Below are 17,148 nucleotides of genomic sequence, written 5' to 3' on the forward strand. Positions count from 1 at the left end.
TTTTGAAGGAATTGCAGTACTTTGAGGAGAGCTGGCCCGTGATGATGGGTAAGGAATTTTCATGACCAGTGCTGGATATTTGACGGGCCGGGGGTGACTGCCACCCCAAAATTTCCAGAAACTTCGTAGTTTAACAATAATTGCCAAAATAATAGCGAAACTATTAAGGGCTAGCACACCCAAACTACAATTGTTTGCAGACCAAGATCAAAATCCTGAATCAGTCCTTAACGACGAAAATCTACATGATTAAACAATCGGAAAAGATCCACGAACCACATGCACCAAAGTGGCTATTCAGGACAGAAGAACTTTATGCAAAAAAACAAAGTAAACGATTAAGGATACAAACGCAATGCAGAAGAGTGATACAGAAAGCAAGATATCAACTAGAGTCCTAGACTACCTGCGTATAACGTACGTAGATGTCCTAGACTACCTGCGTAAAACATACGTAGATTAATGTATTTCCACAAAGTGAGGACTGCTAATTGTCTTTTTGAGATGGAACACAGATTAAATCCAAGGTACTCTGCGAGTGGAATTGGAAAGGTTGGGGGGGGGGGGGGGGGGGGGGGGGGGGGGGCGTTGCATTGCACTAGGTAATATAGAACCCGACCTACCCATACCCAACCATCAAATATACAGAGCCATCCTAGATCGTCCTTAACTTCACCTGCTATTCCGTGAATGTTAGTGCTTAGGTCACTTGACTTAAAGCTCAATGATGGTAACACTTGATTATAGAGCTAAAAATCATAGGATTCAGGGATTTACAATCTGTTAGAAAACCAACAGACCTGAGGCTTAGCATCAATAAATAGTCATTTTCCGCCAATTCACCTGAGGATATACACATCTTATTCGCTAATCAACATTCATCTTCTGAAGCATTCATTCAATTCTGATTCTGACAGATTAGTTTAAGAACGAAAGAGAGATGAACACAAGTTATAGTGGTTCAGCACAAAACATGCACCTACCATCTGTCTAGATTACCCATCCGGAATTTTTACTAATGAAACAGGATTTTCAACCCAAAACATCGACATCCACAAAGGGGTTTTCAGTAGGCTAACTCACAACCTTTACGAGTCACAAATAAGTGATCCAGTGGGGCTTTACTCAGCACAAAACCAACTACCACAATCTCAACCTAAGAGGTCATTTATAGAACCAGTTACCAGCTTAACCAAGATCTATGTTGTTTCTATGTCAGACAGGGATGATGCTAAAATCTATAAAATCAAGCAAAACAATTAAACGACAAGTGAACCTTTAAAAGAGAACTCTGAGGCTCCTCAATAGAATAAGCTCTCAACACCAATGGTACTAGAAGATATTACACGTCCATTCCCTCTCACGAGTATGGTTCACCACTTTGGAAGGTGATTTGGGATGTGTTCTCTTAGCTTGTTTATCAATGCTTATGAAAACACAATTTACCACAATACTATTAAATGCAGTCACGTGATCAACCACGACGTTGCAGTCACCACCACACTTAAAAGTTGGTCGACCAAGCTTACAACCTAGTTTTGCCGGCACTAACTTGACTTTAGTCTTCTGCCATCATGGACCAATCTCTGAGAGAGTCGCCAATATTTGAACTCCACACATAGTCCGCCACAACACAAGGTTGGTCGACCAACACTAGAGCTGAAAGCATAACAGTCGTCTCTACAACTGCTACTGTTTACCAGGCAAATGTGTTGGTCAATCAAGTTGACACAAACAGAACAACTCGAGTACTTTTCATGATTTATTGATCCTCCCCTTGTCCTAAAATCTTCATAGGTTGATGAAGGTTCTCCCATGGCATTCTTCATGCCAGCGAAGAACTCCCATGGCATCTTCCAGCTTGTCCAACCTACCTCATGCTGATGAGCTCTCTTGTAGCACTCTTCATGAAGATGAACAACTCACATAGCACTTCGACACCACCTCTACATAAGTGCAATGGTGCTCTCCATATGGTAGCAGCTTAGGTTCTGCCCAAAGTCTTCGTTATAAAATTCAAATCTTTCTGAACTTAACCAGGACTATATCATTCAACTTTCTCAGGCATAGATTGCTCCATTATCGGCATGGTCACACCAACTAAACTCATATTATCTGCAATTATGCCCCCTTTAAACATCACCTATACCCACTGACACCCAATCCAAATTATCCAATAAATTCCTTTCTGGCAATCTCAACAAGTTGCCCTATACCCTTAAGTGCTTTTACTTTATATAACTTTCACCAAAAGTGGTCAAGTAGATCACTTTAATTGGTCTGTGTCATGCTAAGTAAACACAACTCCACTTCTTAATTATCATCTTCTTCTTTTTCCCCTTTTAACTACACATATGCATCTCTTTTCTTCATAATCACAACTTATCCATATAACGGATATAATGCCTCTTAACTGCCCACCTATAAATGACGGGTCACATTCTTTCTTCTTACCTAGTTTTTCTAAAGGCTATAAACTATATTAAACCCCTCAAGAGCAATTTGGGCCCACTTGAGTTACTAATCCTTCTCTCCCTTAATGTGAAGTCCCTTTCGGGAATTTTAACTTTTAAGGGCACGTTTTCTAAAAAGGTTGGATTTGCTTTCCAACACTGCTACACACTCCAATCAAGCTTGAGCTCAATTTGCAAGGTTGACTTATCAAGCGGCAAACAATTCGGCTCACATAAAATTATTACTTGGAACAAGTGGTGGAGCATTACTAATTCTCTTATGTAGCTTGATTAATCATATCATAATTTCAATTGCTTAGGAGTCTATTTCCTGGAAAACCGAAGACCATAAAATGTCAGGTTTCTTCAAAATTGAGCAACCCAACATTTCTTGTAGTATCTTGATTTTTAAGATTTGAGAACGATCACGATAGCGGTAATTCAGGTGAAATCCACCTTATACAAATTACGGTCTTACAAAGTGATACAAACCAAGGTACTCTTTTTTTTTTTTTTACACAACTTTTGGTACACTTCACTTCACCTTTACATTGCAGCAATTATTTTTGTTCTATTACAAGCTTTGATCACTACGATTCTAGCAGGAAAAGTAATTAGTATCAAGTGACGAGCTATCATTTTTCTATTCTATTGCCAAGCCAAAGGTCTCAATAAGTAAGATATGACCAGTGAAATTTTTTCCAGCTGGAGATAAACTAGTTTAAGCATGTAATATGCCAGTGAAAGCCTACAACAAAGGTCGACTGGTAATCTTATTTAGGTTCAACGGTCAACAAGCAAGGTCAAGTGAAAGGGCAAGACATGCCTAATGGCATTATCTTTTACATAAGGATGCTACATAAGTGATCTGTGTAATAGAGACTTTCCTCACTGCACCCGGTTACCATGCTATAATTCCAAAAGTGAAATGTTACAACGCAGTCATTCACCCCACATGTGCTGACATAACCAATGTCTGCCTCAAGCCATGTACAATGAAGGACAAACGCTTCCAAGCTTCCCCTAGATCAATCAAAGATTCATTTTCCATCAACCAACTATAGGGAGTGTTGTGCCCAAGTTTTCCAACTCTAAGAAGAGTTGCATATCATTCTCATCTTACAACAGCGACCAACAATCATCTTCGTACTTACAACCTTTAACAAATTGCTAACTGCAACAAAATCCTAACAATATAGCACATCATTAATTCAACACAAGAGGGTACTTTAGGCTTAGCAATCTTTTGTTTTGATGGTCTGCTTTACCATCATCTTGTTTAGCCCCTTCTAGCATGTACTAAACCTTGTCATATATCGTTAACCTAATCACCAGGGAAAAAACCCTAATCACCAGGGAAAAAACTACATGTGTTCTTAACTACAGATATACGAATGTGCATGCAAATCTGTACAGATATAAGGAAACCGAAACTGCGGAACTCCAATTAAGAAGAAACGATCACCACTGACATTGATATTAAGCCATGGGTTTGTACAAATCTACTGCACAAGGCAAATTCCACACACAGCAAGAAGAGAGAAAATTTCAGAAAACCTCTAACCCATACAGAACACCAGCGTACTTCTCTGGCCCCTCCTTGCAGAACCCACCCTCTCTAATCTTCTGAAACGCGTGCCATGTCAGCAAGCTATCAGACCCAGCCTGATGGCACTTCCCCACTTCCCTCTCCACCTCGAGTGTCTCCGCCACGCGTTCCAACCCTCCGTACAGACTCCTCTCACAAAACCTCATCAGATGCTTCACATCATAAACCCTAGCCCCGAAAAACACCCCCAGCAGGCTCAAGAACTCTCCCAGCTCGTCCGGCAAGGGCTTCCTAGTCAGCACCTTGATTAAGTACCCGAAATCGTACGCGCTGTGGAACGTCACCCAGCTCACCGACTCATCGCATACCAGCCCCGATGACATCACCAGCTCGGCGAACCGCACCGACTCGATCCCAAACTCCCGGTTGCGCTCGAAGTCCACCCCCTGGCGCCTCAGGAGCTCTATCGAGTCCGACGCGTGAGAGTCGCGTGACACGTCGAAGTCCTTGAAGTTGAACTCCCAGATGTACCGGTTGTCCGTGCCGAGATCCGGGAGGTTACCTTTAAACCAAAAAAGTATTTATCAGCCTTCGGAAAACGCGATCACGAAGATCAATCAATAGAACCCCGTGCACGAGGCATCACGAAAGAGTTAAGTTGAGAGTAGGAGATACAGTAATGATTAATTAAAAGGACCCCGAGGCATCGCGGAAAAAGTAGACTACCTTGGGAATCGGAGAGGGTGAGGCCGATCTGGATGAGGTTGAGGAGGTCGACGTTGGCCTTGAGGATGGAGTAGTGGGCGGAGGGGTTGCGGAGGCGGAAGGAGTCGGCGGCGGGGCGGACGATGACGCCGGGGAACTCGGTGTCCATGGAGACGAAGGGGTACCGGTCGATGAGGAGGCGGATCAGGTCGAATTCGGGCTCGATGTTGTCCGACCAGACCGAGCGGACTACGATCGGCTTCGCTGCCGGCGACGGCGGCGGCATTGGCGGTGGCGGGGAGCCGTCTGTGAACATTCTTCCGACTATAGGGAAGGGGCGGGGGGTGATTTTTTTAGGGTTTGTGGAGGTTGGGCGTAGGGTGGGGTTTTTATACTCTCCGTTTCTGAATTGAGTTTATGGGGTAATTGGATTGTGTAAATTATGGTTTGTATACAACTTATGACAGTTGTTTCTCCGTATATAAAGCGGAAAATACGCTAATCTTTAATTAATTACTCTCTCTGACCAGATTTGATAGTCTTTCGTTCAATTCTAACCGAATAAAAAATAAATTATATCTTTAAATTGGTAATGAATTTTTTATCAAATATAGATCTTGTTTGATAGATCTCAATTATTTCTATAAGACAATGTTTTCAAAATTACATATTCCAACATTATAAATTACAAGATATAATCGATTGAAAAATAACACGAATTCTAAAAAAGAACTATTAAATCCGGACGGAGGGAGTAGTTTATAAAATTACATGGGTCTAAAGGATAGTCCATCATGAAAAAAATTGTAAATTTTGAATTAAAAAAATAACATACTTTAGTATTTAATGTTCCAAAATTTCTTGACACTAAGGCACCGTTCTTTTGAACTTAATTTAAATCTGTAAATTTTGTCATTATTTGAATATTTTTAGCATTTGTTAATTTTGCGTTAAATTTTTGTAGGTTATTAATTCGTCTCAACGAGATGAATTGGAAAAGTAATTTTTTTTTTTTACTTTACCTAAGTATTTTTTTATAAATAACCCCTTTTCAGAAAAAAAAATAAAAAATTATTCACGGAATATTTCCTGGCCGAAAACTGCACGTATTCTGGCGGTGGACTACCACTCCGATGTTCGGAGTGAGCGACATGGGGTCCTGATTAATCAAGAAGATTAGATTCCCTCCTCGTGAGTTAAAAAATAATTCTTCATCCCACCCTTATATCAAACATAATACATCCAATTTCATGATATATATAATTTCATCTATTATTATCATGTCGACCCCATTTGTTCCTTTGTTCCAAACCTTATTCCCATCTTTTTCCAATACTTCCTACAATTAATTTGAAATCAGACGTGCCCTAATAGTATTTTTTTTTAAACCCGAAAAGAGAAGATATTCATTCCAAGGAACCACACGGCATCTACAGATTTTCATCCCAATACAAAGATAAAGAAACACAACCAAACCCCAAAACTAACGATATAGGAAATACAAAAAGATGAAGCTAATGTCTAGCACCTAATTATCAAAATATATATATATATATATATATATATATATATATATATATATATATATATATATATATATATATATATAGCGCCTATGCATGAATCAACACTCTTCTTCACACCGTCAACATGTGCAACATGGATCAGTATACCTGGAGCTAGTACCCAGACACCAGTTGCCTCGAGAAGGCGGAGCTTCATATCAAAGTCAACATCAAAATTTGATATCTGGGAAAACCAGACCGGTACAAACCCCCGAACTGGAGAAACTAGCCGGGATAGAAACCGAAAACATCCGGACAAAACAAAATCAAAAATCCTAACCCAACCTCAACTTTATTATCTCACCGCTGGCCTCAAACTACCAGATATGGGAAGCCAAGGACGAGGCGAACCAAACCAGGCACATCCACCACCGGCCGGAGACCCGATTGCCGCTTAGCAGCACTTGAACAGCATCAAGAACAGAGCCGAAAAAACCCCGCGGAGAGGAGAAGGCCAGAGGACGGGAAGAGGAGGACGTGGCCTAATAGTATAGTTTACTAATTTTATGCTTCCTATATACTATGCCTATACCTATATAAATATATATGGCCTAAGTTTTAGGGATTCGTTGCCATTGGTTATTTCTAAATGTCAATGATTGAAGGGAAAAATGTTCCCTCACATTGAAAGATTAAGATTCAATTAACCGTGTTGTTTCGTTTTGCTTATTAAGTTGTGGATTACACTACGTGATTTCACTTAAAGGTGCAGAGCTTAATCTACGAAACCAACAGTGAGTATTGCACACGTTAAAATTCAACTTGGCATAAACGAATATATTTTTTTGCCATTCGTTAATTCTAATCTACTCTATCCTAGACACTTGGGGAGGGGATAGTGCTTACAGGAAATGAATCCTGTCCATGTGCGCGTAAGTATAAAGAAGGCACTAATTACACTCCGCTCCACTTGCGGCATAAACGTATATACAAATGTCAAAAGTTAATTAATGTGTTTTGCATATCAGTAGTAGGACTCCCGTCCTACTGTTGGTTCCGTAAATATCAATTGATCATAATTTTCATAAGGAATGGTTGACTATGAGAAAAAATAGCGAAGATGTGCATGTATATACCTGTGATTCAAAAATTCTCTAATAAGTTCAATTTAGTTTTCCTTTATATCTTTACTTATTGTATTTGTGTCATACATTGACAATTTTGAACTGTGAATTAACGTGAACTAAACCGTAAGTCCGCGGAATGGTTTGGTTCGATCCGTAGTACTTTTGGTCCGGACACAAATTTTAATTTCATAGAACCATGAGTAACGGTTCGGTCCTTAAATCTGTACGAAACCAAACTGATCCGGACTGTGTGCACCCCTACTTTTATTAGGTAGGAAAGAACCAAAAGATAAGCATGTAAGACCAAATCCTAAGAAACCTTAGAGAGCAGGACTATTATTTTAAAAGGATCCGGATCTTCTGTTAGGATTTGCTATGAAAATACCTAGTTCAAATCAATAACAGAGACAACTGGGAACCAACGGGTGGGTTTACTCCCAGAGCCAAAAAAAAGAACGAGCAGGGATACAAAGCGTATAGGCCTCCGAAAGACTTAAACATACTTGCTACAACATCTTAATTACTTTCACAATCTAAGTAATGATTTTTGCACTCCACTTTTCTATTGCTCTTCCTCTAATAAAAATGCCTCCATAGTCACAATTTGCCAAGGAAAGAGAACAAATAAGCCCAAAAAAGCGGAGTTCCAAACACACTGATGAACTGCAATCACGAATTAAGGGGCTTTTCCAATATTTGGCACACAAGAAATCCCAACAATAAAACAGAATCCCTGCAACATCGGTTCAAAGACAGTAGGACACAGTTTGCGAAGCCATACGGAAAGTTGAATAGGAGAAGCTTTTTCAAGGCATTCCCTCACCTTAGTGAATTCGACAGTATTGACACAGCATTACATATCCTATATTGCATAAGGTCTACGCAATATGGTCCGTGAATCTGAATTAATCCTCGCAACTAGAAATAGGTACCTTCCGGAGGCTGGACTAGCTTCCGGTTATGTGGGGCCGCCATCTCCTTTTTCAGCTGTGTCAGTATATCTTCCATTGTGTACTCTCGCTGCCAATTTGCCAGTATCCCGAACTTTTTCGGTTCCACCTGTACCAATCACGTGATATCAAACTTTGCCAGTAATCTCAATTAAAGCAGCAGAACAACTAAACTGCAATCATTGATATACCATTGTCAACTTGAAAATAAAATAGCCTCAGCATTCTCAAATCAAAATCTACAATATGATTCTGTCAGATCTTAAGATGGATCTCCAACTATTTAGCTTGAAAGACAATCAGACTTCCAATGATACACTTCTAGGCCAGGGGCCAGGAGAGTTTCTATAGCACATTGCGATAAGAAAAATCCAAGAACCAGGAAGATAGATTAAAAACCAAATGGCATCAAGAATAAGAAAGAGGAACTCAACAGTAATAGGCCATAAGTAATTATTGCCATTGTTATTATAGCACACAACTTTTGAAACACACTGCTGTGGAACTGGAGATACAAGATCTTCAGATTACTTCCGCAAGGGAAGAGAGAATAGCATAATGCATAACAGAACAAAGTGAACCTGTGTCCCGTGGGCTCTATCTTGCCTTACCCATTGAAGTGGAATTTAATCAACCTAAAGATCAACTTAAATATAAAATTATACTCATACCACTCCAGTTTCATGGTTGACGCAAGTCATGTTGACCCGAGAATGGAAACGAACACTTGGTGGCTTCTCTGGGTAATCTTTGTCACAGAAAAGCTTCAGCTGATAAATCCGACCTTCATGTACAGACTGAAACAGAAGACAAAGTTACTCCATTTTTAGCATGGATACATCAACAAATAAACCAGTTAATTAGTCAATGATTTTTCGTGTTCTCCACTTTAATGACCTTCCACTACATGTCTGTAAAACAATGTTATCCTCCATATTTTATAACGGATTACCCGGAATTGAAAAACAGAATGATGTTTCTTAGTTCCCCAGAGAGAATTAGGCAGAAAAATCTGTCACGGGATGTGATAGAAAAATCCGTCACAGGATGTGATAGAAAAACATCATAGCGTCCAAAAAGAAGTTCTTGAAAGATTACCATTTCATGGTATTTCAAAAAGAAGACAGTTCAAAGAATAGAAAACAAAATAAATGAAGACAGTTTCAATGAATGTACAGAAGTTAATTACATTATGAGGCCCAATAATGGTTCCCGTCCAAGAACGCATGTAGATGTCATCTCCATCGTCCATTCCATAGCTCACGGTACCATCTCCAATACCCTTTTCTCCACGCTCTAGTTCCTCCAGCAATCTAAAATTTCTGGGAACTGAAGGAAACGAGAAAGACATGAGAAGCCCAAATTTCCATAACTCAAATGGAAGATGCAAAGCAATTCAGACCAAGAACACAAATAGTATTTTACAGGACGGCTATATTTGCAATTTTCTTGACTCCATATTCATCAAAGACTAGAAGCTATCATGCTAAAATAAACAGTATTTGTCTACCCTAAAATCATTGACAGCAATGCCAACGACCATGTGTCAAAACCTCCAAAGATTTCAGTACCATCATTCTCCTATCTGGAAGAAACATTTAAGAATGACAAGTGAGAGATCATATAGGAAACACAAGTAACTTTACAACACACGTGGAAGCTAATAGAACTACTTTGCTGATTGCTTTCCTCAAATATATTACTGTATGTTTCTTTCTCAGAATTACCCAAAATGTCCTGGTCTACAAAGAGGTTTATCTCAATAGTTTCCATGATTGTTATATTCAGGCAAGTGTGGCAGAAGTCATGGCTTGGAGACAGTCGAGGAACAGAATTTTATGAGATCGTTTTACTGAAACCTTTTTCCTTATTTTGTTTGGACCATAAGAAGAGAGGCCACTTCAAAATGTTTCTTTTATAGAGTTTTGGGGGAAATGACATATAACGTAGTGATGTAGTTGCGTGTCTTGTAGAGGTATATGTAATGTACATGTGGCTTATGCCCCAGCTTTTGGCACCTAATAAGTTTAACTCATGAAAAGAGAAAAGCCAAGTGTTATTAATAATGGTGACAGCATAGGGCGAACTACATGATCACAACTGTACGATCTTTCACAAGCAAACTCGGAATTTCTTCCTTGTGAAGGAATAAGATGTGCCTATAATGGCTCCACATAATATACAATCGCACCAGATACAAAAATGTTTCTCTAGTATCTGCTCTCTGTCCTCACATGAATGCATGAGCCTGCGCGCACGCACACTATGAATACAACCACTTAGGACGACACCTTTAAACATACAAAAGTCTTTGTTTTCTCAAAAAAGAAAAAAAAGAAAAGAGGGTGGTCTCATAATAACTTCCACTATAATAGAGTGGAATGTTCAACATGTATATTATGTCAACTCATTAACAACCGCAAGGACTATGCAGCATGGGTGCCTAAACTAGAAAATCTATTGACTATTGAGGCAAATTCACCACACCAGATTCTGTCCCAAACGTCACCCACTGGTCCCATTCAGAACATTGTGCCCATAATTATACATATCTGAATGCTCACATGTGCACTAAAATTTAGGTACATATCTTGGTGCATATCAAAAATTTGAAAAAGTTCATCCAATAATGCCTGAGTCTTGAAATACGCACGAATTGTCCACATTTTATTATTTGCAGGAAAGACACAATGTTTTGAGCTCGTCAAGAAATCCAGTTAATATAGAAGAACACGATATAAGTATGGAATCTATAATTTTCTAGTAGTTACGTACAGGTACCAACATAGATATCTGCTGCATATTCCAGATGTTACAAACTCCACTTTCACCTCCTCTCTCTTTTATTTATCTATTAAGTTTGTTATATACTTTAGATGACAGTGGTATTCCTAGAAATTGGAAAACGAATATAACCGTCCTATCCAATGTTGTTTGTCTCGAAGTAGCCATCCTCTGCTTTAGTTATGTATGGCATGGTTGTTTTTGCAACAGAAAAAAAAATGTGCGAGAGATAGATAGATACAGAGAAACATGTGCGCGCACACACACACAGGGAGACCATAAACAAAAACCAAGAGGGGGCACAGACGAGGACCAAAAAATCAAGATTTGGAATGGCTTTCTACAGAATGAAGCCGAGCACCAATTTAAAGGGCTACCCTCGAAATAAAAAGGGAACTCTTGCAATAATGTGTGATCAAAGTAGTTTAGATTTAGTCATTTAGAAATCCTTCACGAGCTCAGTAGCAGCCAAACAAGGACTGACTGGAAAAACATTAGCATTAGTACCATTATTCCTATCATAAAGCTAAACAGCATCCCAAAAAAGTGTACAAAGTCCAAGTGCCACCTCACAATCAAGAGATGAACAACTTCATGAAAATGTATTATGTTTGAAGGAACATAGAGAAAATGCCACGAGACTTCTAGGTTTATCTAGAAGTCATCAGAATAAACCACAAATTCACAAGACAATTTCTAGGATCACACACACACACACACACACAGAGGGAGTCGATATCGGCGTATTAGCAAGTCAATTATTAACCAAACCAAACCAAATCAAACTAGGTATTGTATCCGAACCAATTGGACAGATTGCACAGACTTCTAACCCTTGCGGTGACGAATTAACATTTCAAACTAAATTTCGAGTGGCGTATAGTACATCTTTCAAATTATTCAGGGAGGCAAGCCTCTATAACTGAATACTAGTATACTACTACCACTATAACCATGGGGTTATGAAAGGATTTGGGCGGCGGTCGACCACGCCAAGGTCAATTCCTGCAAACAACTCTCTTGAGGAAATAAAATGAAACAAAATTTAACAACCAGAAACTATTAATTTTCCAAAGGAACGAAGAATTGATTCACAAATTCGAAGGGCTACAACCCACAACCATATTAGCTCCAGAAAATTGGTATTAAAAAAGACATCAACATAACAACAGGCCAATTTCCAACATAAACCCCATCTAAGTTCTCACAACAAATATCACAATTTCCAGCATCTGAACAAATTCAGACGTACCCAAAACAAAATCTACACAAAATATGAATCACAACGATGAAATCCGACAAACCCACAACGAGAAATGGCCAATAAATGGAGAAATGAGAAACATCGAAGAAAAAGATCGAAGGGTTCGAGTACTGACCCACGACGCTCGATCCTCCTGAGCCAAGGGTCATGGTGACTATGCAGCTTTGATCTTCGGATGGGTTGCGTAGAAATCGATCTGATCAAGGCAGAGCCGCAGAGAGAGAGAGAGAGAGAGAGAGAGAGAGAGAGAATTATTAGTGGAGAGAGAATCTTGAGGGAAGGGAACGAGAGGGCAGGGTGAAGAATGAGTCGCATAGAGGTGAGGTTGCAATAGCACTCTATTATACAGCCGACTGATTTTTGAGAAAAGTTATTCTCTTTTGGTTAATAATTTTGGCACTTCACTTATTTTAATTATTATATTTTTCTATTTCTGTTAGTGTCAAAAAATAAATTAAAAAATAGATATTAAAATATAATTATCAAAAAATGGGGTGCCAAAATAAATTATCTTCTGTTTACTTCAAGTAATGTTTTTTTCCTATGCATCCCAATTGCACTATGCACCCTTAGGAATGAACATCAAGTTTCACTTGGGCCTAGTTTCTCTTGAAAAGCTAAATTGACCCATTGTTTTGTCCTTCATTCAATTTTTTTTGGATTATATTGACTCCTCTCAACTAGAGAAATTAAAAAAATAAAAAAATTATAATCCTTACCGAAATATTTTTGAAAATATACAAGAAAAATCCCAAAAGGTCTAACTTTTGGGGTCTTTTCTTGGAAATTTTTAAAAATATTTGGATAAAATCCATTATTTTTTACTTTTTTTATTCTTCTCGTCGAGACGAATTGGAAAATAAAAAATTATGACTTTTACTCATTTTTTTGGGGAAATATCCAAGAAAAATCTAAAAGTTATTTTTTGGATTTTTCCTGGATATTTAAAAAAATTTAGTATAGGTCATAATGATATACTTTTCTGATTCCTCATGAACCAATGATCCACAAAATGTTACAAAAATTAACAAATGCGAGAAAAATTGAATACGGACAAAACAAAAAAGGCAAGTTGTGTACCAATAAAGGAGAAGGTTAAGAAGGGGATATAATGGTAATTTGGAGATGAAAAATATAGAAAATACTAATAGAAAACGAGATTTTTGTTACACAAAATATGATGGTTTGGATATTGAGAAAGTTGGGCAGTGTGAATAGAATTTTTAGCAAAACTCCCAAAATGCCCCTCATCTTAACGGTATAAGTTGACTGACATCCAACCTAAGGACTTATTTGACAAGCATTTTAAACACTGGTGACTAAATTCGTGCAATTTTATATTTGAGGAATGAAAATTACTCTTTTCAAACATATTGGGACCAAAAAGTCTTGGTCAAGTTAACGGAGCTTAACCAAGACTTTAAGCTCATTTCATAAATGATCCAAGCTCGAGTTACTCAAAGCTTGGATTGAGTAAACTCTTGAAAACAAATGCATATATTTCTATTTAAGAGTATATATGCTAATTTACACTCATTCTTTAAATTTTTCTCAAAGAGCTTGAGTATGAGCTAGGACAAAACACTAACGGGCTATTTGGATGGAATAGATGACTGAGGATATGTGAGCCCCTGATTTGTACTTCGGCTCTTCTTCAAATTCGGTGTTTGGTTTAGTTTTTTGGAAGAGGGAGATAAACACTGCAGAGGATCCATGTCTGGCTGAAGGTGGATTTGTGAAGGGGAGGTCAGACCCCGTCGTTGGCAAATTCGGGATGTTTTCAAACGATTTTACCCTTCCAAATCCCCCTTTATCTTTTCTCAGACTTGTTTTTCGTTTTCTGAAAACCAGACCAACAAGAGAGAGAGAGATCTTCCAGCCAAAAAACTCAACTGAGGGATGACCGGCGGCAAACGGGAGAAGCTTTGGGGGAGGTCGGATCTGTGGACCGTGGTTGGGGTTTCTGCAAATTTGAAGGGGAAGAGGTAGTGGCGGTGGTGGGGAGTGAAGTGGAAATGGAAGAGGAAATGGTTTATGCAAAATGGAAAAATGGTTTCTGCAAACCCGTGGGTGGGGTTTCCCTAAAATGGGGTTTTTGGAAATTGGAAAGGGGACAGGGAATAGGTAGTGGCAGTGGTGTGGAGTTGGTGGAAAATATCGAGTAATTGTAATTTATTTTAGAATAAATGAAAAATATCATGTAAATGTAATTAATTTGAAATAAAACCAATTTTGGCATCAAAAATCAAGGGGGGCAATTCAGTCATTCGACATCTAATCCTATTATATATACCTTTCATATCCTCATTTTCAAAAAACCTTCCAAACACCTCATTACAAATCCACCATTCTTAATATATCACCCCTCGTTACATATTCATCTTCTAATCCTCCATCATTTTATATCCACCCAAAACAAATCCTCCATCCAAACGGACTGTAATGAGCTTGAGGTCACCTAATTTTGAATGAATCAAGCTCAAAAGCTTCAAGGTTTGACTCGGCTCGCTTGTTGCCCTATATAGAACATATCAATAATTTTTTGTTTTTACCTAACCATTGAAATTTTAATTTTTATAATGAAGTTCTAATCAGCTGCTGAAATCACACTACCAGTTTTAGTTAGTGATTGAGTATAGTTTTGTTAGGGTGGGAGGGAGAAAGGGGGCTGCCATGCTCGATCTAGGGCTTTCCCCCTCAGTTTTTTGGCTTCCATCGATCATTTAAGTGATTTTAATTACACTATAATTCAAATATGGGGCATGTTCCTCTCACACAAAAGTAGACCCAAGTTTTTTGTGGAGCCAATTTTGGAGTCCCATGCAAATGATCGGAGCCGTTCAATTTGTTTAAAACGTATTTTTAAGGGTTTCCATTAAAAAATCAACTCATTCGAATATCAAGAAGTGCTTGATCAGTTCATTCAGTTGATTCCTGGCAAATTTTATACGATAAAATTGAAGGAACTAATCAAGCCCTTACCGATATCGGAATAACTTGATTTTTTATGGGAACTCTTAAAAACTTATTTTAAACTAATTGAACGGCTTCGATCATTTGCAGGAAACTCTGATTAGTATTGTGTTAAAATTTGTGTCAACTTTTGTGTTAGGGGAACTAGCCTCTTCAAATATTTAGAGTAAGAACATATTTACCACCCTCGCCCCGCGCCGTGTCCCCCACATGTCCATGTCGTTTCCTCGACGTGTCCCCATTCGAAAAATCGAATAAATTTAAAATTTAATGAACACATCATGTGTCTTGTCTCATACGTTTTCTAGCGAATCCCCCGTTGTGTTTGTATTCTTGGCATTGCGGACTCGGATATGACGAGTTCGAGGAGTGTCGGTGTTTCAGAGGACAAGAGAGATCAGCCAAGGGTAAAGACAACACCTTCCCCCAAAACTTAGGGCCCAAAGGATGCTAGTTGTTCAACCAAATATTTATATATTGCCCATATTTCATTGTATGCTTCACCCTAGCTTTACCATACATATATCTAAGATTTATTAGCTTCCTAATAGTCTCAGAGGAGTCTAAGGGAATCCTCACGTTCCAGAAATTATGGTTTTTTGATAACATAGCTATACACCCACTTCACCCACAAGGTATAAGCCTTCTTACAAATTGCCCACAAATTCCTAAGCACAGTAGCTTTGTTCCGTTCCTTTAAAGGCTTCATGCCTAAACCCCCTTCCTTCTTGGGAGTGCAAACATAACTCCATTTCACTTTTGCAACAGTACTTTTGAGCTCCACCCCAGAACAGGGGATAACCTTTAGCATTGCATCTATCTCCTGCAGAATTCATTGAGGCAAAATCTATGTAACACCGACACTTCGCGGGAAGCAAAGTGTTAGTTTCAGACACGGACACGCTTTAGACACGTGTCTGACGCTTAATCTCAAAGTGTCCTCATTTTTTCCCTATATTTGGGGTTAGACACTCTCCCGACACTCTAAGGACACGCAAAGGACACTTTAAGGACAATTATTAAAGTGTCCCTAAAGTGTCTTGTGGGTGTCCTTAGAGTGTCGGAAAGTGTCCAACCCCCAAAATATTGAAAAAAAATCAAGATATTATGAGATTAAAAGAGTCGGATACGTGTTGGACACTGGTACGTTGCTTCTGGCAAAGTATCAATCTACATAGAATTTGTATATATATACATATATGCACATATGAATATATATGTATATAAACAAACATGTACATATGTATACGCCGACGTGTCCACCCAACGTGTTGTGTCTCCTATTTTTTGAAAATTTGTGTGTGTCGGTGTCGTGTCCTGTGTCCGTGTGTCGGTGCTACATAGGGCAAGATAAACAAAGAGAACCAATAGTTCTGCATTCTAAACAGGACAGATTAATTATATGAACAAAGCTATCCCCTCAAATGCTAACAGCCTATTTGACCAGCTCATAATTCTCTATTTAGTTCTTTCCTTAAGCTGAATACAACCCTAACATCTAATTGAAATTAGAGAAAGTTGTTAGTCAATTTATGCATGCTCCTCGCACAACTCATATGGACGCAGTCTTTTCATATCTTGAGATATCTTAAAACTTGTCCTAGTCTTGGCTTGTTCTTTGCCGCTGATTGTCAGCCTGGCCTTCTTTTTTTATTGACTTTTTTTTTTACGTTCCATTAAAATCGCAATCAACTACGAAATTAGTCGATTCCTTTTTCTTCAAAGTCTTCTTCTTCTTCCAAGTCGGAATCTTTTGTTTCCCATTCGATTCCTTCTTCGAAGTCGATTTCTTCTTGTTCCAAATCCATTTCTTTTTGTTCCAAATCCATTTTTTGTTC

General features: G+C 38.6%; 2 protein-coding genes across 2 annotated transcripts; both read right to left on the bottom strand.

Moving 5' to 3' along the window:
- Positions 1 to 3,900: 3,900 nt before the first annotated feature.
- On the bottom strand, positions 3,901 to 5,153 carry LOC131320962 (probable CCR4-associated factor 1 homolog 11). The gene is made up of 2 exons (XM_058351906.1): positions 4,729 to 5,153; positions 3,901 to 4,564 (listed from the first exon to the last, which is right to left on the bottom strand). Exons 1-2 carry the CDS (start codon positions 5,021 to 5,023, stop codon positions 4,002 to 4,004), a joined length of 858 nt encoding a protein of 285 aa, XP_058207889.1. The 5' UTR covers positions 5,024 to 5,153; the 3' UTR covers positions 3,901 to 4,001.
- Positions 5,154 to 7,998: 2,845 nt separating this feature from the next.
- Positions 7,999 to 12,731, bottom strand: LOC131320964 (ubiquitin-conjugating enzyme E2 variant 1D). The gene is made up of 4 exons (XM_058351907.1): positions 12,453 to 12,731; positions 9,479 to 9,618; positions 8,961 to 9,086; positions 7,999 to 8,398 (listed from the first exon to the last, which is right to left on the bottom strand). The coding sequence occupies exons 1-4, from the start codon at positions 12,484 to 12,486 to the stop codon at positions 8,258 to 8,260; spliced, it is 441 nt and encodes a 146-aa protein (XP_058207890.1). The 5' UTR covers positions 12,487 to 12,731; the 3' UTR covers positions 7,999 to 8,257.
- Between the last annotated feature and the right edge of the window lie 4,417 nt (positions 12,732 to 17,148).

The sequence above is a fragment of the Rhododendron vialii genome, chromosome 3a, assembly GCF_030253575.1.
Source record: "Rhododendron vialii isolate Sample 1 chromosome 3a, ASM3025357v1".
Classification (NCBI taxonomy): Eukaryota; Viridiplantae; Streptophyta; class Magnoliopsida; order Ericales; family Ericaceae; genus Rhododendron; species Rhododendron vialii.

Coding starts and splice junctions, on each gene's coding strand:
- LOC131320964 (XM_058351907.1), bottom strand. CDS start 12,486: ATGACCCTTGGCTCAGGAGGATCGAGCGTCGTGG. Junction 9,087..9,478: donor CCATTATTGGGCCTCATAAT/GTAATTAACTTC, acceptor CTTCTGTTTCAG/TCTGTACATGAAGGTCGGAT. Junction 8,399..8,960: donor TCAACCATGAAACTGGAGTG/GTATGAGTATAA, acceptor TGATTGGTACAG/GTGGAACCGAAAAAGTTCGG.
- LOC131320962 (XM_058351906.1), bottom strand. CDS start 5,023: ATGTTCACAGACGGCTCCCCGCCACCGCCAATGCCGCCGCCGTCGCCG. Junction 4,565..4,728: donor CACCCTCTCCGATTCCCAAG/GTAGTCTACTTT, acceptor TTTGGTTTAAAG/GTAACCTCCCGGATCTCGGC.